This window comes from Octopus sinensis, linkage group LG1 (genome assembly GCF_006345805.1).
Source record: "Octopus sinensis linkage group LG1, ASM634580v1, whole genome shotgun sequence".
NCBI classification, from domain to species: domain Eukaryota; kingdom Metazoa; phylum Mollusca; class Cephalopoda; order Octopoda; family Octopodidae; genus Octopus; species Octopus sinensis.
This window is the reverse complement of record NC_042997.1, coordinates 106405452-106430349: the sequence shown is the minus strand read 5'-3', so window position 1 is coordinate 106430349 and position 24898 is coordinate 106405452. Positions and strand designations below refer to the sequence as shown.

General features: G+C 35.2%; 2 protein-coding genes across 2 annotated transcripts; both read right to left on the bottom strand.

The window, feature by feature from the left end:
* Window positions 1-1374: 1374 nt before the first annotated feature.
* LOC115219742 (toll-like receptor 4) lies at window positions 1375-23850 on the bottom strand. Its single transcript, XM_029789975.2, is given in 4 exon segments — window positions 1375-2049; window positions 10551-11999; window positions 12002-12811; window positions 23573-23850. Coding segments are annotated over 4 exon segments (2739 nt in total). The 5' UTR covers window positions 23815-23850; the 3' UTR covers window positions 1375-1811.
* A 37-nt stretch (window positions 23851-23887) lies between these two features.
* LOC115219626 (trophoblast glycoprotein-like) lies at window positions 23888-24429 on the bottom strand (the record flags this gene model as incomplete). The annotated part of the gene is made up of 1 exon (XM_029789818.1): window positions 23888-24429. A coding segment is annotated over one exon (507 nt), but the record flags the coding sequence as incomplete, so codon positions are not given.
* Between the last annotated feature and the right edge of the window lie 469 nt (window positions 24430-24898).

The window sequence follows — 24898 nt, the reverse complement described above, 5'->3', positions numbered from 1 at the left end:
AGAATAGGATGTGGGAGATCAGTTATGACGGCGCGAACCTAATTTGTGCAATAACCTGCTCGGGTTGCGGACACAACGATATTGGACAAACGGGTATGGCCTTGAGAAAGAGAACCACTCTATATAAAGATCAAATCCGCTTCCTGCAATACAGGCAAATTCCTCTCTGTGAACATATAGAAAAATGTGCAGATAACATCAAACCAAATTTCACAGTGCAAAGACACAATATCTCCACAAGACGTTTAAATAAAAAAATTTTTTCATTGAAAAATACAGAACACGTCTTAGTATGCACGCATAACCAACTTTTATCTTTTTACATATTTCAACTCACGATTACATCACTGTACATAAATCCCCTCATTAAACAAGATTTTCAAAACTTGTTTTTGTCTGCACATATATATTCCCCTCTCATTACCGAAAGCTGAACAGTTATCTTCCATACCCACAACAATAACAATAATAACGATAACCAATACCTCCCCTTATTTGTCTACTTGTGGAGTCATTCACTCGTAAATATCATCACACACAACATGGACAAAATTTCTTCTTAAGAAAAATACATATTCAAATAAGTAAAACATAATATCATGAATAGCGAGAGCGAAACCAGTTGATATATTAAAAATTATATTAAAAATATGTAAGTGTGCGTAGTTTCCTTTTTAATCTCTTAGATACATTACGACTCACCACGTGGGGATAATCGAAATTCCTCCTTTCTGTTACTACTCTATATATATGATCAGGGAACACTGTTGTTGCTGGCCTTATTGTTAACGATTAATACATTGAGTTTGGTTCCTAAAACCGGAATTCGATCATTATCTATTGAATTGTAATGGTATTAATATCTTGCATAATGTCATTTTGAGGATCTGGGTATGCATGTTTAGAAACCGCTTTGGGCTTTTGCAATTCCGCAAAGGTCTAGGGTAAAATTGCAATAGAATTTCTTGACAAGTGTTTTGAATTATAAAATCTTTACTCTCGCTGACACCTGGAAACTGACCATTGCCCCTGTTTGAAGTAAAATCTTTGCAATTTGGGCTGCTGAGATATTTGCATTAAGAGGCACTCTAATTTTCGATGAAAGATGTTGTTTTTCTACTTGTCTCAAAATAACAGTTTCTTTGGAACATGCCTTCAACTTATCAGCAAGTGTAACTTTTGTAATGACCAGCAGAGTTTGTCACAAATTACCAGGGGTCATTTCAGGTGCGATCAAGAGCCTCGCAAAAATGTCTGTAAAATATTCTGCTTGAGAATCTAGAGTGATGTTATACCATGGATAATATACAGGTTTTGTTTGAAATTTCAACAGATTATTAAAAATTCGTGATACATGGATAAAAAAATCAATGGGCGTTTTCAAATGTATAATCTTTATTTGTTACAGTTTCGAAGTGGGCAGAACATTGCAAAAACGAGTTCCTCGATTGCAAATATATTACAGAAAAAAAATTACGAACAATTATATATATAGTAAATTGATAATATACAATCGCAAGCAATTAGCACATAAAACAAATTATACAATGATCAACAAAATATTGATCTTGAAAATATACAAATGACTGCGACTGCATACAAAGAAACAACATGCTTTTTTGTTAATTAAAGTTAAAGGTTGTAATGAATATTTACTGAACAGCATAGCAATTTTCTGTAAGATTTCTGTCTCTCTCACACATACATGAATTTATAATTTTGATGCACACGCATAAGAAGAAAATTACAAAATGTTCTTTCAGTGATACCGTTATAAAATTGAAATATAATTTAAATCGATCATACTGTTATTAACCTTCTCGTATAGATTTTTTAAGATTATTCCAGAAAACATCACTTGTCTTCGCGTTCTCAGTCGGAAAACATATATAACTCTGCATTTTGATTTGATGCTTTAATTGCAAAGGTAGAATGTCTACAGAGAATTCTTCGAGCATTATGACAATTACCAAATCTCTTTCAGCGTGAACACATTCCATTTTAGCCATGTTATATTCAAACATACACCATTCACTTGCCAAAAAGTTCCTGAAATTAAACGAAATCATACATTAATGTTATAACTTAAAAATACGAAATAATTATTGTCATAATTTGCTGGTAAAAGCTGGGGGTGTGAAGACATGGAAAGGAGAAAGAACGTGTGAGAGGGAAAGAGAGGGAGAAAGAGAAAGAAGGAGAAAAAGAAAAAGATAAAGAAGGGAGCAAAGAAAGAAAAAGAAAGAAAGAAATAGTATGGAGTGGGTTCTTCATCACCGGAGCTCACCTTATACGGTAGTATCCATGTGTAAAATGGTTGGAGGGAATCGGGATATTCTTTGTGGTATATCCAACCTTGTGCTGTGCCACAGTTACAGAGCACAATTCAAAAGCGATCTATTGAAATATACACTGCAGTAGGTGGGAGGTGTTTAAGTTGTCTAAAAGTCTTCGAGCCACAAAAATGTGACGAAACTTAGTCTGTCTTGCAACTCACATTATCCAAGTAAATTCATCGTTCCATTGACTGTTTTTGATAATTTTGTTTAAGACGGAAAATGTTACTGGTTTTTTGGCACAGATAGTGCAATGTTTCTGGAAAACCTGATTTCTAAATACAGCTTATCGACCTTTCCTTTATCTAGTATATTTGCTATGAGATAGGTATCTACCTCAGTGTTGCTAGTAAACGGTACACCATGGTTTCGTCGTCTATTCACTGCAGTGTTGGAGATTTTCTTCTTCTCCAGTCTCTCCACCATCAACTGCTGTCGGTGGCTATCCTAATCTTTAATGATGTCAGGCACTCGCCCCTCCCCCACGTTTAGTGCGTTTCGTATATTGCCTGAATGCCTCGGGCTCTCGACATTCAATTAGATCAACCGACTTGGATTTAACTTGGGAAGAAGATGCTAATTTGAGTTGCTTGGCACCTCGACGATTCAACTCATAGTTGATAAATCCCACACTGCGTTCTGAGTCGAGGTTATAAATATGAACTCTCTCTAGTTTAGTTAATTCCATGTTTATCGAAACAAGGAGAAACACTTTGATGATGTTTCCAAAACTAAACAGAACTCTTCTGGTTCTGGAAACCATCCATTAACTTTGGACGAAGCTTCGACAATACTTTTAATACCTTTGTCTTCCATTCGGTTGCAATAGCTTCAACAGAACAATATATATCTTCATAATATCTGGTTTCCTGGAATCTGCTAGAAGATTCGAAACTGAATGCAGGACTATGTACATTTAGCAATCGGTTTGGATTCCCTGTGGAAAGGTCATCATAAAGTTTTTTTGAAAGCAGTTTTGAGTCGGTTGTGCTTGTTGCGAGCGAAAGGAATGGTTCGACAAGGTGCAGTCCAATCAGCATTCCTGTGCAATACGAGACTTTGAGGAACTCTAGATCTATCGAAGGAAACAAGCTAATTAGCTTGTAACATGCTCGTATTTCGCCAGCTACAATGTCACATCATCCAGGTCGTACAAAGTTATTGCACAAGTAGTAAGACGGTTAAAGCTTTCATTCTTCAGGGCAACGAATTGATTAACCCGTGGTTCAATGTGCTTGTCGAATTCACCGGCTTTGTTTCATGACTGATTAATCTTGTTATGCAGTCAAGAGCCTAAACAGTGACACTGGATGAGCTCGATGTTGCATTTACAAGAAAACTCGAATAAATTTTGTCTCGACCAATTGCGTTCTCGATGTCACTCCACTGTTGTTATTACTCGATTGAACATAAGTGAAGGGTGCACATTGCAAAACAGATGTTCAGGTACGTGTTCTGTGCTGAGATTTCCTGCTACGATCTCTTCAATCTCAACATTGTGTGATGTTTAGTCCGAGATAACAAAATCAGTTTTTTCAAATAATATTTTAACCGGGATATTATTTGTTGCTTCTAGTAGCGAAAGTACTAGTAATTTCCGAGTTAGCTAGGTTATTTCTCGCTTGTGATGCTACAAGCAGAGCCGGTAGAGGTCTGTAGTGACCATTAATTATCAACCCCTGGACGGAAAAAGATCTAGCTCCCTGCTTTACACATCCATCATCAGAATGAGTAACGACTGACATTTTATCAGAAGGGAATTCTTTTAAATTACAATTTCATCCAATGCCAGGAGTTCAATTCTTTTACCAGCTTCTTGAATGTTACAGGGTACAGATGAAGTGTCTTGATCGACAAAATGTGCCTGATCATGTGCCTTCCAATATCTGCCGAACAGTTTGTTACCTACTGTTATCAAAGTCCCTTCCGCTTGCTTCTGAGACATATGATATACACTGAGTTTTTTGAAAAATGAAGATGGCTAGTGGAGCGTATAAATTTATCGTTTGGTTCATAACATTCTGTAACACAATTGCAGCGTGGAAGGTGTTTATAAGCCATTTAAAAACAAACAAAAACCGTTAGATTCACTTCAGCATTTAAATTTAATTTGTCGCTTTGAAACCGCAACCTGTTCACTGACAAAAATTCCGTGCTGTGCAGTAGCTGATGCAGACCAGAAGCACACATCAGTGGCTACAGAGCTCAGATATAAATGCAGAGAACGAAAGCTTTATCTTAGCTGCTCCAAGATCAGAGACCCGTAACTACCAAGCCAATGTGATGAAAAATGGAGTGGACTCAAAATACCGATACTGCAACGATGAGATAGAAACAGTGGACCACCTAATCTTTGGGTGTAATGTTTTTGCACGTACAGAGCATAAATCAAGACATGACAGATTTGTTCAATATCTACACTGGTTAATCTGTCGGCATTATAAAATCAAAACTGTTGACAAATGGTTCAAGAACCACATTGAGGCTGTAACTGAAGGAGAAATTGTAACGATTCTTTGGGACTTTGCTGTACAGACTGGACATTCAAAGCTAATGAAACAGATATTGCTGTGGAAGAGGAAAACAATGAGGTCTGTTTATTGATTGACATTATTGAGTGGCATTTTTCTGGGTGACTCTCTATTACCACTCCTCTTTTGTCTAACCGTAATACCTCTTTCCAAATTGCTCGATGAACTAAAATGTAGCAATAAAATTTTTAATAAAATAAAAATCATCTCTTTCACATGGATGATTTAAAGCTCTTTGAAAAATGACCAGCAGCTCCGGGGCTTACTAGGAATTATAAAACAGTTTAGTATGGCATCAGGATGGAATTTAGCCTATTGAATGTTCAAAATCTACTTTTATCAGACGGAAAATGATAGAAACATCCAACGTTAAACTTGAGCAAAATAATGTTATAAAGGAGTTAGAACAAGAAGTGGGTCACAAATACTTAAGGGTATGTGAAGATGATGGAATCAAACATTCAATAATCAGGGAAAAGATCAGAAAAGAATGTTATCGCAGGGTAAATGTAGTACTCAAGACAGGGCTAAATGCAAGAAACAAGATCAAAGCGACTAATACTTTAGCCATAGCGATCGCGACTTGCAGATTCAATATTATTAATTGGTCAACTACTGAAATCTGTAAGCTTGATAGAAAAACTTGAAAATGGTTGACACTGAATAGAATTCACCACCCTAAAGCAGATGTAGAACGACTTTACTTGCGAAGAAAAGAGGATGGTCACGGACTCTTACCACTTGAACAGACAATGAAGATTGCCACAAATGGCCTAAACATTTACCTGATAAATTCTGATGGCTGGATGCTAAAACTTGTCTTAAAGCATAAAAACAAGAAAATCTCATACTCAATAACAAAACCGACAAGGAAATATCTAAGGCATATCCAAATAAAGCAAGTGCCAGAATTAGACGCGCTGGAAACAATTACAGAAAAGCTAAGCGTATGGAAACCCTTGCTAAAACTGCTGTCTTAGATATTCTTACTGATAGATGGCAAGAAAAACCTCTCAGTTGCAAATGCCAAAAGAGAGCTAATAATGCTGAAGTCGATCGTTAGCGTCTTCTGGTTTAAAATCAGAAACAGAAGGGCTTATCATAGCAGACTAGGATCAATACCTACCTATCAGGTTAATATCTTAAAGTACGGCAGTAACCCAACATTTCCTGTATGTACACAAAAGGCTGAAATTATCGATCATGTTATCTTCATGTGCAGCCTTCTTGTGCCCGCAGAGTAGTACAATAGGTATGACAGAGTGGCACAATACATTCTGTTCCCGGATATATGACCGATGGACATTTGACCGAGTGTACATATGGATAAACGGACATTTGCCCGAATGAACTGTTTAATTGTGTATTTTTATTTCTAATTTGAAAAGAGGGATCAATATGGTAAAAAGACAAATCATTTCATATAAAGTTTTGGTAAATTTACTGAAGGGTGGAAAATATTAATTTTAATGTAATTGCTTTATTAAAATTTGGTATAAACAGCAATGGATGAAAAAGAGAAAAAGATAACATCTTTTCATAATACAAACATTTACATATATATTTACATTTACTAAACGATAAAAGATATATTGTATTTATTTTAATTAGAATGTAATTGTTTTATTAAAAACGAATAAAACGTAAAACAATTATCTAAAGATTGTAGGCAATTGCTTCGAATAAATCAATTCTGGAATACTTTTCATATTTCTCAATGACAGACTTCAGTCTTGCGTTAAAGATGTAGTACTTCTTCGGTTTCCTCAATTCCACACCTGCTACCACTTGCTCAATCGTCAACTCCCAATCAGACTGCTCTCTTCTTAGGTTTGAAACCAGACAGCAATCTGTGGGATGACTGATTGCCATTCTCTGATTAAACACTCTGTGCCATCCTTCTAGAGAATTTGTTGTCCGCGGAAGGCCTTGTGCGCTTCTCTCTAATCCATTGTTTTCACCAAATTTGAATAAAACAATTATATTAATATTAATATTTTTTATCCTTCAGCAAATTTGCCAAACATTTATATGCAAGGATTTTATCTTTTTATTCTATTTATCATTTCTTTAAATTAGAAATAAAAATAAACAATTAAAAATTTCATTCGGCTAAATGTACGTTTATCCATATGTCTGCACAGTCAAATGTTCGCTCAACCAAATCTCCGTCCGCCAATTGTCTGTCCCAAATGTCCGGCCAAGGTATATTCACTGGATAATTGCAAAGACCTGGACCTACCCCATGATAAAAACTGATGGGAACGCAAACCATTTCCAGTGTTTGAAAATGATCACATCTCACCCCTTTGGAACTTTACTGTCCACAACTGACAGAAAGATAGATGCAAATAGCCCAGACATTATATTGAATGATTCCAGATAAAATCATGCTTCCTCATCGAAATGATTGTCTCAATCGACATAAATGTATCTGTCAAGAACTACCAAAAACTGGGCAAATATTAACACCTTGAAATAGAAACTGACAAAATGTGGAAGCTCAAGACTAAAGCAATACCTGTGCTCTACGAATGCAAAGGGAGCTGATTGTTACCTATTTCAAATACTAAGAAAATCCCAAACTGGAAGAAATTTAAAAAACGGTGCTCATGGGAATTGCTCATATCCTACGAAAAATATTGTCTATGTAATTACAAAAGCATCTTAATCTGTAAACATCAAATGTACTTTTACGTGTACACAATAGCAAGCACTTTTACTGTCATTTTAAGGTGACACGATCATCTTATCATCAAATTACTTCTAAAATGAACATAATTTTCCCATGTTTCGACAGCCATTCTCTCGAAAAATACTTTGTACAAAATCAAAAATATGGCACTCTAGTAATGCAAACTTGAACTTCTAACTTGTAGTCTCTTGAGGTCTCTGGGTGAGACAGGGAGTCAACTTGTACAAATACAAAACAAAATATAATAATGATAATAATAATAATAATAATATAATAATAATAATAATAATGATGATGATGATGATGATGATGATGATGATGATGATGATGATGATGAGTGAAAAAGTGATGAAATTTCAAAATTATAGAAATTCAAATCTAAAATATGAACGAGAGCAACCAGGGTTCAATTTTACAACTGGCGAAAAAAAGGGAAAAAAGAAAAAAAAGAATATTTAATCAGTTTTGATGAAACCCTCCTGTCATTTTATTCATTCCTTCCAAGCATGATGTTAATAACCTGCAAACATGTTTCTCCTCGTTTCAAAAGTCTGTTTCAAAATTGCAAAATTCCCAGACATTATATTGTAGCCTTTAGATGGAAATTATTAACCTCTACTCCTGACTCCAAGAAGACTAACATTAGAGTATCTGCACGCTGTACCTTGAAAAACAGCCTCAAGAGAGGCTTGTTCATTGTGAAACAACATGAGTCAAGTTATGAGGAATAATAACAGAAATGTTATGATTTATACAGGAGGTGGGACATGTAGAGATTCCCGTTTGGTGTACGCAACAGAATGCATGAAACACAACTTGATTTATGCTGGTTGTAGAACAGAACAATTAAATGAAAGACTTAATGGCAACAGTTATGACATCAGGCACAATAATAGTAGTCCGACAGAACTTGCCGAACATTTTGCATCAAACATCTGCAATTTTGAAAAAGACCTGAAACTGCATACTCTCAGAAAATATTCTGAATCTGATACACTTTCAATACTCAAAAATGCACGAGGAGAGAAATGTTTTCGGGTTATTAACATCACCTCCTGGTGGAATGAATAAAATGACAGAATTTCATCAAATTTACACAAAACTTTTTGATTATATATTCTTGTTTTTCTTTTCCCCTCTTTTTCTTTCCTTTTGTTTTTGCCAGCTGTAAAATTGAAATTTGAAGACTGATGATGTCATTCTATCAACGTTTGGACGCTGGTTGCTCTCGTTCATATTTTAGATTTGAATTTCTATAATTTTGAATTTTTATCACTTTTCCTTTTGAACTCGACAAAGACAGGCTTGCCGCCGAAATATCGCCCAACCAATAAAATATCTATGGCAATCGCATCGCGCTCTTCGGCTGGTATGTTTACCTTTGTGAAGAGTTACGTCAATCCTTTTAAAATATAATAATATTAATAATAATAATAATAATAATAATATAATAATAATAATAATAGTAAGGTATCCCTACCAGGACTAAAATACATTAAACATGAAATGGCAAACTGAAAAACCAGTATAACGTTAAAAAGTAACTCATAAGTTATTAAAACCTATCCTATATCGATAAGAAGAGGGATTTTCGAGGGAGAATCACTGTCACCCTTGCTTTTCTGCCTTTCTCAGATCCTGCTAACAAATTTGTTAAACGAAACCACCATGGGTTGTAGGTGCTACGGATAAAAAAATAAACCATCTCCTGGTGTAATTTTGGCCAAAACCTTTTCGCTAAAAGCACCATGGAACAGAGAAACCTTACCGAAATTGTTCAGAGTTTCAGCAATGACATCAGAATGATCATGGGACTGGACAAATTGCCAGAGTCACCCTGAGAAGAGGCAAATTATTCAGCACTGAAAACACTGCAATCGACATAGACACAAGAACTAGAGAATTAGACCACAACCGCCCACACAAATATCTAGGAATAGACGATACAGCTAAAATACAACATGCATAAATGAAAGAGAAAATTGGGAGAGAGTATTACAGAAGAGATAGACTAATATTAAACACTTAACTTAATGCTAAAAGTAAGATAACAACAACAACAACAACAGCAACAACAACAACAACAACAGCAACAACAACAACAACAACAATAACAATAATAACAATAATAATAATAATAATAATAATTAATAATAATAATAATAATAATAATTAATAATAATAATAATAATAATAATAATAATAATAATAATAATAATAATATTATTATTATTATTATTATTAAGGTGGTGAGCTGGCAGAATCGTTAGCACGCTGGACGAAATGCTTAGCAGTATTTCACCCTTTGCTACGTTCTGAGTTCAAGTTCCGCCGAAGTCGATTCGCCTTTCATCCTTTCGGGCTGGACAAATTAAGTACTGGAGTCGATGTAATCGACTTAACCTCTCCAAAAAGAAAGAGTGCTACCACCTTCCCTACTTTTACATACACTTTCTCCCTCTCTCATCCTCCTCCTCCTTTCTCTCCCTCCCCCTCTCTCTCTCCTCCTATATTCTCTCCCTCTGGCTATGGCGTTAGATAAGATGTCTTACAAATAGATATTCATAAAAACATATGGCTACCAAGCTGTAATAAGTTTTATATTTCGACATATCTTTTTCTTCAAGACAGAATCCAGTTTTTGGTGCAAGAAAACACACGAAAACGAAAAGTGTCACTGAAGAGGTCACAGATGTGTGGCGAAAAGTTTCCGGGCGGTGAACATGAGTTAAAATAATAAAATAAGAACAGTAATAAACGAGTGAAGAAAAAATATATAGTGCGTGTGTTTATTTGGCAAAAAAAAAAGTGACCACCCCGAAATGCAAGATTTATTTAAACACTTCAAGTAATGTGTTGGGATTGACGATTTAATTTCTTTTAAAAAATAGCTAAAATTTATCAAAACGTAAGGAAAAAATGAAAGGAAAAGGTTAGAAATAAAATTAATACATTTTGATAGAATACTAATAAACGGTGAACATTTACCTGCTCAGTAAAATAAGACATTTTCGACTCGATTGGATAGCAAACAATATATTTTCAGCAATCTGCTTCCCTGCAGGAAAATCTCGATGATGGATATTCAGTTTAAACGTATCCTTTTCTTCAAGTTCTGGAATTAGATATTCAACAACACAACCTCGATCTTCTTCTGCATAAGATACAAAAGCGTCATAAAGATATTCCCCAGTTTGTATTCTCTGATATGCGTATCGTTCTCGGATCATGTAATACAAATATCGTAGTTTCCATCTAAAATGGTAAACAAGAGCTCCAACAGAAAAGCAACCCAGAAGCACAATAAGACATGTTACAGCGATAATTATACCGATAAATGATGAACACCTATGGTTAAGATAGGTTATAATCAAAGGAAGCCGACTGTCTGTCAACTTCCACACTGTTCCGTTAGGATGAGTACATTTCGAGTACATTATTTTCAAACGACCTGAATTCCGTACTTTGTGCAGCCAAGTGAGAAATCTTATTTGTGCACAACCACATTTCAAATTATTGCTTTGGATGTTGACAGTGAATTTATGGTGTTCAGATATTTTTTCAATAGCATTAAAAGTGTTTTCCGACAGTTCCTGTAAAACGTTTTTAGATAAATCTAAATATGATAAATTTAACATATGACTAATCTTTACATCAAAAGATTCCAATAAATTGTTGCGTAAATTTAAGATTCTGAGATTTTTCAGCTGTAACAAACTGTTGTTTGATAAATATTGGATGTTGTTATTTGAAAGATATAATTCCTCAAGGCTGGTTAAATTTTGAAAAGCTTTGCTGAAACCTTCTTTGGCAACTTGCTCTGAAATTCCTATTGCGTTATTTTCGATATTCAAAAGTCGCAGACCAGTGAAATATGTGAAGAATTCGTTACTGATATTATTGCATTGGTTGTGACTTAAATCCAGAATTTGTAATTGTTCTAAGCCTCGGACTGGGCCACTCCATGGACAAAATAAATTATTCGTTGCATTAATTAATCTTATTGCATTTGCATCTTTTATATGGAATGGTGGTATCGGAAATTGATAGTGGCAACCTTGTAGTAAGAGTTTTTTAAGAGATTTAGAGATTGTAAAACTGTAAGTAGTATCCCTATTGAGTAATTTATAACGAAATAATGGAAGGTTCTTATGTGATAATGTCGTACTAATGTCAATTAATTTAATGTTGGTTAAAGTCTTGATTTCAAGCAAATATTTTCCATATGTTAATATATTATTTCTCAAATATGCGTATTCCAATGTTTTGGGCAAAGAAGAAATAAAATTGGGCTCAATATATTCCAGTCTGTTATAACTAAACTCGAATCTTTTCAGTGATGTATGATGTAATTGTGATCCTTGTCTCGCATATAAGGGCATTCCAAGGTTATTCCTAGCAATGATATTATTGAGGGCAAGATATTCAAGATGATGAGTTAACTGGAAACCTGAGAAGAAATACCGTATTCGTAACAAATATTATTATTTGAAATATCTAGAACTCTTAGATTATTTAAAAATCGAAATGCTTTTTTATCAATTACAGCTAATTGAGAGTAACTGACATTCAAGTAGGCAACATATGGTATATTGACAAAGGTGCCACTCGTGACGGAGTGCAGATTTGATTTATTTCGCTTTGTAGCAAAGCTAACATACTTTAAGTTTGACAGTTTTGTATACCCCGCTCCAAAGTAACTGTATGTAGTACCTGTCATAAATAATTGTTCCAGTGAAGTTAAATAAGAAATAGTTTTATCGATATAGGTTAGACCGTTACATAGTAATGAGTTACCTCGTAATTTCAGAATTTTCACTTTTGTTAAATTTTGGAACAGGTTTATAGGAAAGGATTTATAAGTCATAGTTAGTCGGTTGTACTCTAACGAGAGTTCTTTCAAGGACCACAAACCTTCAAAGACGGTCGGTTGAAAACCTTCAAGAAGATTATCATCAAGTTTCAGCACCTCTAATAAATTTAAGTGCTTCAAACTATCCGCTGGAATACTTTTAATACGATTTCGACTTAAATCTATTGACATAGCATTCTTTGGAAAAGAAACAGGCATTTGAGTTAGATTTTGATCTTTACAGATTACAGTACAGCGGCTGAATATAATCTCAGTACAGTTGCAAACATCAGGGCAGTCTGTTTGACAATTCTCAGTCACTTTAATAAAAGTTTTCATGAAGTAAGCAAAAGCCAAAATGAATATTCCCTTCATTGTCATGTAGATATCGTCATGCCTATAATGAAAGAAATATAAGTAGTTTTAGCTTCGCAAGTTTTTGTGGAAATCTATGGTAGCTGAAAGTCTGATTATATATACGCATGATAGACGGAAAGAAATATATTTTACATACAAATGATAAGGGAAAACTAAAAAGCGGGAAAATATTTGTTGCTAATCTTAAGCGAGCTGTAATTGAAAATATAATTCTTAATGTCATATAAAATATTATAAATTAACGAACGCAAGTGTTTTAAGGAGTTAAGGTATGTATATATACATACAGTTGTTCAGTGTAGTTTATTCACTTCATTATATTTTACCAATTTGTATGTATTCAGTTTAAACTCATTTCCTAGTAATACCGCTTGATAGAAATTAAACGTAGGGAAACTAAAATCGTAGCGTGGTATCCTTTCACCGAGTTATCTATTTACTTCATTGTAGCAATAATAAGAATGATTAAAAAACACTCATTTGATTGAAATCAACGGCGAGTGAAGTGTTATAGCCTTTCATTTTGAACAAAGAATTCAATTGTCAGAATTTCTACGTAAAATTACGTCATTATAATATTCTGAATTTCTGCTGTTTTAAATCTCATTTTATCAGCTCGAACATTTACCAGATCTCTCTTAAGATTTCGGTACACATCTTTCCTTCACCATAATGGCTGTCGTATTTGACTTACACAATTGCAAAATACTTCCAGCTTCTATTAATTCATTACCTTTTGCACACACCATCCATCCATCCATCCATCCATCCATCCATCCATCCATCCATCCATCCATCCATCCATCTATCTATCTATCTATCTATCTATCTATCTATCTATCTATCTATATATCTATCTATCTATCTATCTATCTATCTATCTGTCTGTCTATCTATCTATCTGTCTATCTATCTGTCTGTCTATATATATGAATATACATATAGACATGAGTAGGAGCGTGGCCTAGTGGTTAGGGGGTTCCACTCACGATCGTAACATAAGGGTTTCTATTCCCCGACGGGTGATATACTCTATTCTTAATTAAAACATTTCATTTCTCGTAGCTGCATTTCAGTCAGCTGTAGATAGTTAACACTCCAGTGGGCTGCTCGCCTAGCTAGCATGCTGGTATCGTTCGAAAGACACAAGAATGTAAGGAAACGCATTGTGGCTAGCGGTGAATTACAACATCTAATAGTTTGGTCGATGGATTGATACAGTGACGCTGATATACGTACGTACGTACGTACATACATACATACATACGTACATACATACAAACATATATACATACGTACATACATACATACATACACACATACATACATACATACATACATACATACATACATACATACAAACATATATACATACGTACATACATACATACATACATACATACACATATACATACATACATACATACATACATACATACATACACACACACACACATACATACATACATCCAGATTACAAGTTCAGTCTTATACATGTAATTATTGGCGCATTGAAATATGTAACACACTGCCTAAATACCAATCTTGAGAAATTTGTTTTCTCTAAACCTGAAAGGAGAATGCTGATTCGAAGACTACAGATCCAAGGCATACATACACTGCGTCCCACATTATTAGGCAAATCAATCTTCTATCAATAAATAAATGCATATTCGTTCAAAACCAGTTGTTTTCTCACTAACTGTTGACAACACCTATCTGCGCACATTCTATTAAAATAAATTGGATCTGCGCAGACGCCAACGAATGGCGGCCATTTTTGTGACTGGGCATCACAAATTATTAGGCAAGTATAATAAAAATGACAATTGTGTCAGAACAGACATTTATTTAATTCAACAGTAAAGGTTTAACAAAAAAACTATTCATAAATGACTTAATGGTAAATATAATGATACGTTCGAATGAAAATAATCATGGGATTATGATGCCATACAGCTCTTAATGTTTGATGTATGATCCTCCACATGCAATAGCCTTCCTTGCGCTCTGATCCATTGAATTTGTCAAGGTGATGATAGCCATTTTTGTCATGCTTTGAGAAGCATCAACAGTAGAATCACAGAGGTCAACTTTACTTAAAAACTGCCGTCCATCTTTGTAAACGCGCCTCTTCAGGACACTTCACAGGTTCTCAATCGGTGGCCACTCTATCAAACGACCTCAAGAGAAGCCTATTTGCTGCAGATATTCCTTAGAATTTTTCACTGCATGTGACAGGGAAATATCTTGCTTTTTGAACTGCGGTTGGAAATTGTCCTTTAAGAAGGTAACATATATTAATGCCATCTGGGACTTTCCATGGCCCAACCATCATACTACCAAAGATGCCAGCCCAAAACGTGATACCAACTCAGCCCTGTTGGCGTCTCAGACGATGAGGACGGTTCCTGCTGGTTGAAACCCAAATTTTTCTCCAGCCATCTGGTCCTTCAAGGGTAGCACGGCATTCGTCAGTGAACAGAACTATTGAAAAATCTATCTTCATGTATTCTTTTGTCCATTTCAGTCGCTTCTGCTTATGAACAACCTTCAGAGGGGGCCCTGTAACAGGTTTAACATTCCTGGCTTCCTGCTTCAAGAGGCGACACCCGATAGTTTTTGATGTCTTCCCTTCCACAACATTTGAAGACTTCTCTACTTGTCAGACATGGATTCGAAGCAACCGTGGACTTAACCTTATCTACCTTTGACCGGACAGAAATAGGAGGCTGCATAAATTTCTTCAGTGTTCAGTGATCTATCTCTTTCCAGTATTTTTAATTATTTCTATGTTTGTTTTTCCCTTCTCAAGCTCTGACGCGATGGTAGATTTCTCATTCGAGGTAAGATCACATTTCTGAAGCACAATGACACTTAAACTGGGCACGTACCTAATAATTTGGGACAGCAGAAATGTTGCTGCTACACGATAATAGCCGCCGTTTGTTTCGTCTGCGCTGATCTGATTTATTTTAACAGAATGTGCGTAGTCAGTGGGAAAACAACTGATTTTGAACGAATATGCATTTATTGAGAGAAGGTTGATTTGTCTAATAATGTAGGACTCATTGTATGGGGTACCTTATGCAAGTATCTTCAACTATAGCCTCGGGTTGACCAAAGCCTTGTGAGTGGATTTTGTAGACGGAAACTGAAAGATATGAAAGCTAGAGTTAATTTTGGTGGTAGTGACTGACCTTGATGCACCCACCCTCTTTGCAATATACTTTGCTGTTGTGTTGTCACATGCTTTCCAAAACTCTGAGAAGAGTATTTACATAAAATATCGAAGAACAGGGTATGTTTTTAATCTGACCAAACTGAAATTTAAAACGAAGGTTTTTATTGCATTCATTAGGGAACTTTTATACGCTGACGATTGCGATCTTGTCAGTCATTCTGAAATAAGCCTGCAATCTCTTGTATCAGCATTTGACTCGGCCTGTGATGATTTTGGCTTGACCATCAACATGAAAAAAAAATTTGTAATGCATCAACCTGCGTGTGGTGCTGTTTGTAACCCGCTCCCTAAGATTTTTGTTAGAGGTAAGTTATTTGAGGTTGTTGATTCGTTCATCTACCTTGGAAGCTCTGTACAAAATTATGGAAATCTTGATACAGAAATATATATGCGAATTCAAGAGGCACTAAAAGCATTTGGTGACTTGGAATCATGTGTTTGGCGCCAGCGACATATAAATAACAGCTCTTTACAAATCATTTGTCTTACCATCCTTGCATTCTTGTAAAACATGGAATGTTATGAAAGACATTTTAAATTGTTAGAACAATTCAACCAAAAATGCCTTCAGCGCATTTTAAACATTAAATGGAGTTCTTTTACTCCTAATACAGATGTCCTTTCATCTGCAGGCATCACTTCAATTAAAGAAATGATTTTGAGAAACCAAATGAGATGATGTGGCCATATTGTTCGAATGGCGGTTGAACACATGCTCAAACAGCTGTTTTATGGTGAGCTTGCCTGAGGGGAAACGCCATCGGTGTAAACTTAAAAAAAGGTTTCAGGACGGCATAAGGACTATTATAAAGTCACTTGTAATGGATCCAGAGGACATAGAAACCTTTGCTTCGAATCGAGCTGGATGGCGAACAAAAGAGTGGAGTGGAGTGAAAGCGTTTGAAGAGGCCAGGATAACGCATGCAAGACTCAAAAGAGATTTAAGGAAGAATGTTAAGATCGAGAAGGTGAATGACAATAATCTTTTTGTGTTCACAGTTTTTGACTAACCGTGCCTTTCTTTTGCTGGGCTCAGATCTCATTAGCGAACCCATGGATAACGAACCTCGACGAACATTTCTGCCTAAATGCCTGTGCACACATCTGAATGCAATGTATGCCAGAAGGTTTGCAAATCTAACGGAGGTCTCAAAAGACATTATGAGATCCACAAAAATCAGAACGTAAATGCAGCTCGTGATGGTCCAAATCGGATACGCAATCTATGCGGGTGTCTTTTCAGAACATTTCTAGTTTAAAAAGCCACATCAGATGCCATGGTGGTTTTATGGTGTAGGAGTAGGCAACCAATATATATATATATATATATATATATATATTATATATATATATATTATATATATATATATATATATATACATACATACATATATGTACATACCTACATATATATGTATATACACATGCATATATGGGAATGGGATGTGAAGAAAATTCAGCAAATGCCAGAGCGTAAGCGAGCAAGACAAATGAAAAGATACAAAATATAAAGATTAACCACAAACCCAGTTTCATTGTTACCACTTACGTAATACTTACGTAAATGTCCGCAGTTCATCAGTGTGATCGTCATAGCAAAATGTAATTTGAAGAACTATGAACATTTACGTAAGTGGTAACAATGAAACCGGGTTTGTGATTAATCTTTACATTTTGTATCTTTTCATTTGTCTTGCTCGCTTACATTCTTGCGTTTGCTGAATATTTTTGAGAACAATCTTTTCTTAGTGGTCAGATCATATAAGGTCTACCTCTAGCATAATGGATGTCCACTTAGTGGTCATCCCTCTTATATGTATGTAATATAATTTTTCTAAATCTTCAGATTTTTCAATATGGTAGGCCACTGGTTTTAAATTGATATTAATCAAATTAATATTCAATTTTTCACTCTTATTATTTAAATTTAAATAATCATGTTCTATAACCGGCAAAATTCACTGCAGAGAATTATTTTCTGCAAAATTATTTCCGGTATTTTATCGCGCCAAAACGAAGTCTTTTGAATATAACCCCAAATGTAATTGGTAGACTATATGCATGTTAAATCTCATGAGGACGTCTCATATATATGTGGAGGAGGAAAGGTTTGTAATCGGGCATGATTGTAAAACGAGAAGAAAAGAGTAAGAAAGGAGAAAAAAGGGGGGAAAGAGGAAGAGAGAGAAGGTAAATAAAGACGTGGGGATGGAAAATTCAAAAGGTATGGGGACAAAAAAGCAAAAGGTGTGAGGAGAAAAATATATACATATATATATATATATGAGAGGTGGGAGAAGAAAATAAAAACAAGGAAAGAAAGGACGAAGAAAGAAGAAACAGAGAGAAAAGGGGGAAGAAGGGAAGAAAAGAAGACGAAAGGGAGGGAGCGAGAGGCAAGGTAATAGGTGCGGATTAGAGAAAACAGTGTAAGAACAACCAGAGTAGGAAGAAACGACAATAGGAAAAAGGAGAAAGTACAAAAAAAGTTTAGAGAGTACAAAAAAGTTAAGAAAAGCTCAAAAGATTCTAACGTCATGGTGTATTGGAGTAATTTCTCATCAAGAGAGGAGTCCAGCGTAATCCAGGGACAGGAAAGGTGCAGCTGAAGTGTAGGAGAGTAGAAAGTCCAAGTAGAGAATTCAAGTAGAATAGTCCAGTGTAAAAGGTGTAAAAGTTCGTTGGGTAATGAAAGGAGACGGGATCAACTGGTGCGACTACGTGAGCTTGTAATATACGGGGAGAATTCACGAAAAAACAACAAAAGACGAACACAGGTGGTGTATTAGTTTAACGCTCGGGAATTGAAAAAGTCTTAAACGTTTCGACGCTTTTGACAAAATTTTGTATTTTATAAGTTATTTCGTGTTAAAGTTGTCGTATTTGGGTAATTTCAACCAATCAACGACGTGTATTCGGTTGAAGAAAGCTACTGCTGTTTGCGATAATAATCGATGAGGAACAACTTCCGGGTCATCTCTACTAAATGTCACCACTCTGTTCTATTTGTATGGCACGCGAAGATGATGCTTCCTTTATCCTTTCTTCCGTTCTAGTCAGCATCGTGTATTCCTTACTCTTTCCCTCCCTTCTACACTATCAACTTGCAACCAGCGAGTGAACTTGTCACTTCCACTACAATTACCGTATTTTCCAGTGTATAAACCGCTATTTGTTTTGTTTTACCTTCATGCATTGATTTTATTTTTTATCAAATAAAGACTTTTATATTGACGAAATGTGTTTGTTGTTGATTATAGTAAGATAAAATCATAACAATAACAATACATCTCAGTTGTAAAATAAGGCATTTTGAAACTACAGGTATGTCAACAACAAAAAAGCTAGCTGCGGACTCGTTGCTGTATAGGGCTTTTAAACACCGGCGCGCTTTATGTGTGAATAAAATACCGATGTTGGGCAACGAATAGATATATGTAAATAACATTTCTTCCTTCTTGATGTTGATTCTTCGAACGGAGAGGTGACATTTAGTAGAGGTGAACCGGACGTTGTTCCTCTTCGATTACTATCGTAAACAGCAGTTTAGTTGATTGATTAAAATTCGTTGATTGATTAAAATTACCCAAATACGACAACTTTAACACGAAATAACTTCTAAAATACGAAATTTTGTGAAAAACGTTCAGAGTAAACCGTCTTCTATGTGAGGAATTCTACCAGTATCCGAAGTTTCAAACTGTTTAATTAAAAAAAAAAGAATTAAAAAATATGTGATTGAGATGGAATAGACACTATATAAAAATATATATATATAAATCGGCTTCCACCCACCATATATATATCATTTATACGTATATATAAGTTGTTGCCGCTGCATGTGGTCAATATATAAATCGACCAGGGACAGGTAAACAAGGGAACCGATTGCTTTATATCAAGGGTTGCCAGAGGCCTAGGGACCGGCGAGGAATTACATGGTGTGTCGTTGATAGGCAAAGGGTTGAATGGGTGTCGGCGTGCGAAAACTAGCACACCCAGATGAACTACTTGACATACTTAGTCAGCGCCATGAAACGTGGTAAAATATGATGCGTTTTTCACATTTTCTAATACTGTGTACATGTACACGTAGTTTTAAATGTAAAAAGTGTCATCTTCAAAAGAATTTCTTAATTCATTCTTTTATTCTTTTACTTGTTTCAGTCGTTTGACTGCGGCCATGCTGGAGCACCGCCCTTAGTCGAGCAAATCGACCCCAGGACTTATTCTTTGTAAACCTAGTACTTATTCTATCGGGCCTTTTTCTCGAACCGCTAAGTTACGGGGGACATAAACACACCAGCATCGGTTGTCAAGCGATGTTGGAGGGACAAACACAGACGCACAATGATACACACGCACACACACACAACACACACACACACACACACACACACATACACGACGGGCTGCTTCCAGTTTCCGTCTAGCAAATCCACTGAGAAGGCTTTGGTGGGCCCGAGGCTATAATAGAAGACACTTGCCCAAGATGCCACGCAGTGGGACTGAACCCATGACCATGTGGGTACTTACCACATAGCCACTCCTGCGCCTATTACATGTATATTTTAGCTGACATTTTAATTGCCAGCATCAGTATCCATCGCGCATTTAAGATAAGGTACGGTAGGATAGGGTATTAAGATATTTTGAATGAGGAGGGTGGGCGATGTGGAAGGGGATGTGGCTAAAGGAGGTTGATGCAGAAGGAAAAATGACTAAAGGGGGTCGATGTGAAAGGAAAAATGGCTGAAGTGGGTCGATACGGAAAGAGAAGTGGTTAAATGGGTCGATGGTCGGTAAAGTTTGGTGACCCCTACTTTATATGTTCACAAGAAATATTAGTCGTCTTAGAAAAGCAGAGAAAAGAACCATTAGGGTGCTTTAAGTTCCGTAGTAACATAGTTAGGTGTTCCTACTTTCAGCTGCAGATTGTGAAGAGAGTCGCAGATATGCTGTAAAGAATTGAGAAACTGTCAGATAATTGGCTGATTGTGCTGAACTGGGTAGATACTTGTTGAATAATGGTGATATTAATATGCTGTGAAAAGTTATTTTCATGGCTAGGATGTCACGTTCGCACAGTCACTTATTGCCTCTGCCCTTCTGCAAGAGTCTGGGATAAAAGTTCAATAGATATAATAATATTTCGACATATTTTTGTATTTTGACACTTCCAATCTCATTGAAACTGGTAGGTGATCATTAACAGCCGCTCAAGAAACAGTTTTGTAAATATAAATTTTGTTGAGGAAACAGTCTTTTAATTGCAATTTTCATGTTAGTAGAAAGATAGAAGTTTCTTCTCTGGTCTTCAAAATTAGCCTTCTTTCAAGCAAGCTTTCAGTTTATCAGTCAAGTATTGCTTTTATGATGACTGGTAGAGTTTTCCGGAAACATCGAGACAACAAAATTCTGAATACACCCATGATATTGGTGGTATTTTGGAGACCTTTTAATGAGCAACTGAGAGGCTCAAATGCAAGTTTTATCTCATAATTACAGCTTAAGAATATTTAGCTGTCCAGATATTTTGGCAATATTTGATACAGGATTGTGTGCAATGTTGTATTGTAGCATAATACGAGAGTGAATATCCTATGGAATTTCAAATGACACCAATGCAATAGTATTCTACTTGAGTGAACGAACTTTTTGCCAAAATTATGTTGATCAACTAGATTATCCTTTTCCCCTAGAAGCGTCAAAGAAAACTATTCTACCCAAGTTAGATGTCCCTAATAGTTTAATACTTGTATAAGTTTTTTTTTAAAATCTGAAACCAAGAATAATTAAATTAGTGAACATAATGTTAGTTGTTGGATATCGTAGTTTATTGCCTAAAGAATTTCTTAACATTAACATACATGCATGCATGCATGCATGCATACATGCATACATGCATACATACATACATATATACATACATACATACATACATATATACATGCATACATACATACATACATACATACATACATATATATATACATACATACATACATACACACAATAGACAAGATATAATGATTTGGGACAGAGAAGAGAAACTGTGTACAGTTATCGAAATCTGCTGCCCAGCGGATGTTAACATAAAGCTAAAGATGAGAGAAAAAGAGAATACCTAAGCTGAACTATTGAGAAACCTACAGTTACTCTTCCCAGATTACAAGTTCAGGTTCACACGTGTAATTATTGGAACACTGGGATATATAACACATTGCCTAAATACCAGCCTTGTGGAATTAGGCTTCTAAACATTATTCAGTTTTATTTCAATAACATCTCACAGCATATTAATATCACCATCATTATTCAACAAGTATCTACCCAGTTAGGCACAGAAAGTAGAAAGCTGATTCGAAGACTACGGATCCAGGCCATCACTAGAACTGTAAAAATTTGTTAAAATTTCCATACATACATAAAACAAAACATATGAATCTGCACATATACATGCATACATACATACATACATACATACATACATACATACATACATACATACATACAAACAAAAATACCCTATTGATGTTGTTGAAATTCCAATGAAGGAGACTTTGATCTAGATTAGAAACCGGTTCTTTCTCTATTGGCAAGAATTCTTGAAATAAAACTGAATACATACTTACATACATGTAAGCACACATATGTATATATTATATATACATACATGCATAGAATGGATCATGTTGTAGAGTATATTGAACATGGGGTAGATAGTACAGTTTGACGTAGCAGACATTTTCGTAACTCACACTCACCCTTACACAACTGCTACTCTTTTACAAATTTGAATCCCTCTACATATCCTTCTTGATCCAAAACTTTTTTTAAACACGGACCCACGGAAATGTTAAGTGATGTTAATGCTTCTAATTATTACCGAGTTAGTTAAACCATGCATTAAATTCTTTTGTTTTATGTAAAACAAATTATGCCAAAGAAAGAAATACAAAATATAAAATAACTATATTTTATAGTTAGTACTCAACATGTGTGTTAAATGTGACGATATCCGAGCAGAAACGTTAGCACGCCGGGCGAAATGCGTAGCCGTATTTCGTCTGCCGTTACGTTCTGAGTTCAAATTCCGCCGAGGTCGACTTTGCCTTTCATCCTTTCGGGGTCGATAAATTAAGTACCAGTTACGCACTGGGGTCGATTTAATCGACTTAATCCCTTTGTCTGTCCTTGTTTGTCCCCTCTGTGTTTAGCCCCTTGTGGGCAGTAAAGAAATAGATATCCGTTAGTAACCAATAATACAAATAATGCTAATAATTGCTTTGAACGAGAGGCTGCTGAAAAGTTCCTGGCTATGGGTAAAAGAAATTACAAGAGGATGAGTTAATTATGATTTTATTTAGCATATTCCCCTCTCAGATTCCCACACTTATTGCTGCGATCCTTCAATCTTTCTAAGCCCTGTGAAGAACTCGGAAGATTGGGCCTTCAATCAGGCCTTTCATGCTATTCTTAAAACCGTGTGTGTGTGTGTATGTGGATGCTATAATTTTAAGGAGGGTTACTTACCTGCTTAATAAAATAATACATTTTCGACTAGATTGGATTGCTGATAATATATTTTCTGTTATCAATTTTCCAACAGGGAAGTCCCGATGATGAATATTCAAACGTAAGTTTTCGTTTTCTTCCAATTCTGGAATCAAATAATTTAATGCAAAATCTCGATTCTCGTCGGCATAAATCACAAATGCATCGTAAATATATTCATCGGGAGTGAGTCGTTTGTAGGAATACTTTTCTCTGATCATGTAATATAAATATCGTAGCTTCCATCTAAAATGGTAAATGAGTGAGGCAACTAGAAATATAATCAGTATTACAACACCAAAACTTATCGCAATTATTATCAATTATTATCAAGGCTGAACAAGTGTGATCCTAACAAGCTGATTTCCTTTCAACTTCCACACTGTTCCGTTAGGATGAGTACATTTCGAGTACATTATTTTCAAACGACCTGAATTCCGTACTTTGTGCAGCCAAGTGAGAAATCTTATTTGTGCACAACCACATTTCAAATTATTGTTTTGGATGTTGACAGTGAATTTATGGTGTTCAGATATCTTTTCAATAGCATTAAAAGTGTTTTCCGACAGTTCCTGTAAAATGTTTTTAGATAAATCTAAATATGATAAATTTAACATATGACTAATCTTTACATCAAAAGATTCCAATAAATTGTTGCGTAAATTTAAGATTCTGAGATTTTTCAGCTGTAACAAACTGTTGTTTGATAAATATTGAATGTGGTTATTTGAAAGATGTAATTCTTCGAGGCTGGTTAAATTTAGAAAAGCTTTGCTGAAACCTTCTTCGGCAACTTGACCTGAAATTCCTATTGCGTTATTTTCGATATTCAAAAATCACAGGTTAAACGTCAAAAGAATTATTCAAAATAATGAAATCTCGACCTGATTGGTAGTTATAGTATGTGAAAGACTAAAAATTTTGCTGAAAGTTAAATCAACTTACGTAACTGCTTGCTATAAGTGAGATAAAATATTCAATCAAAGTTAATTAGACATAATATTACGAATGTATATTTAGTATATTTTCCTTATGAGGAAAGTGTGCCATGTGAATGAGACCAAAAATTGCGGAAAGTGCTCGTCAGTAAATGTTCAAATGGATTACCCAATTTTAATACGTCTAATAATTTTAAATATTCGAATGCTATCAGGTATTCTTGTGCGATTTCATAAATAGTTCGGTTTCATTTTGTATTCTAATATTTACCGAAATAAATGAAAACAAGCTTCCAAACCTAATGATAACACAATTAAAGATAGATGGTTATTATTTACTCGGCTAGTGCGGAGTAATAATAAATCA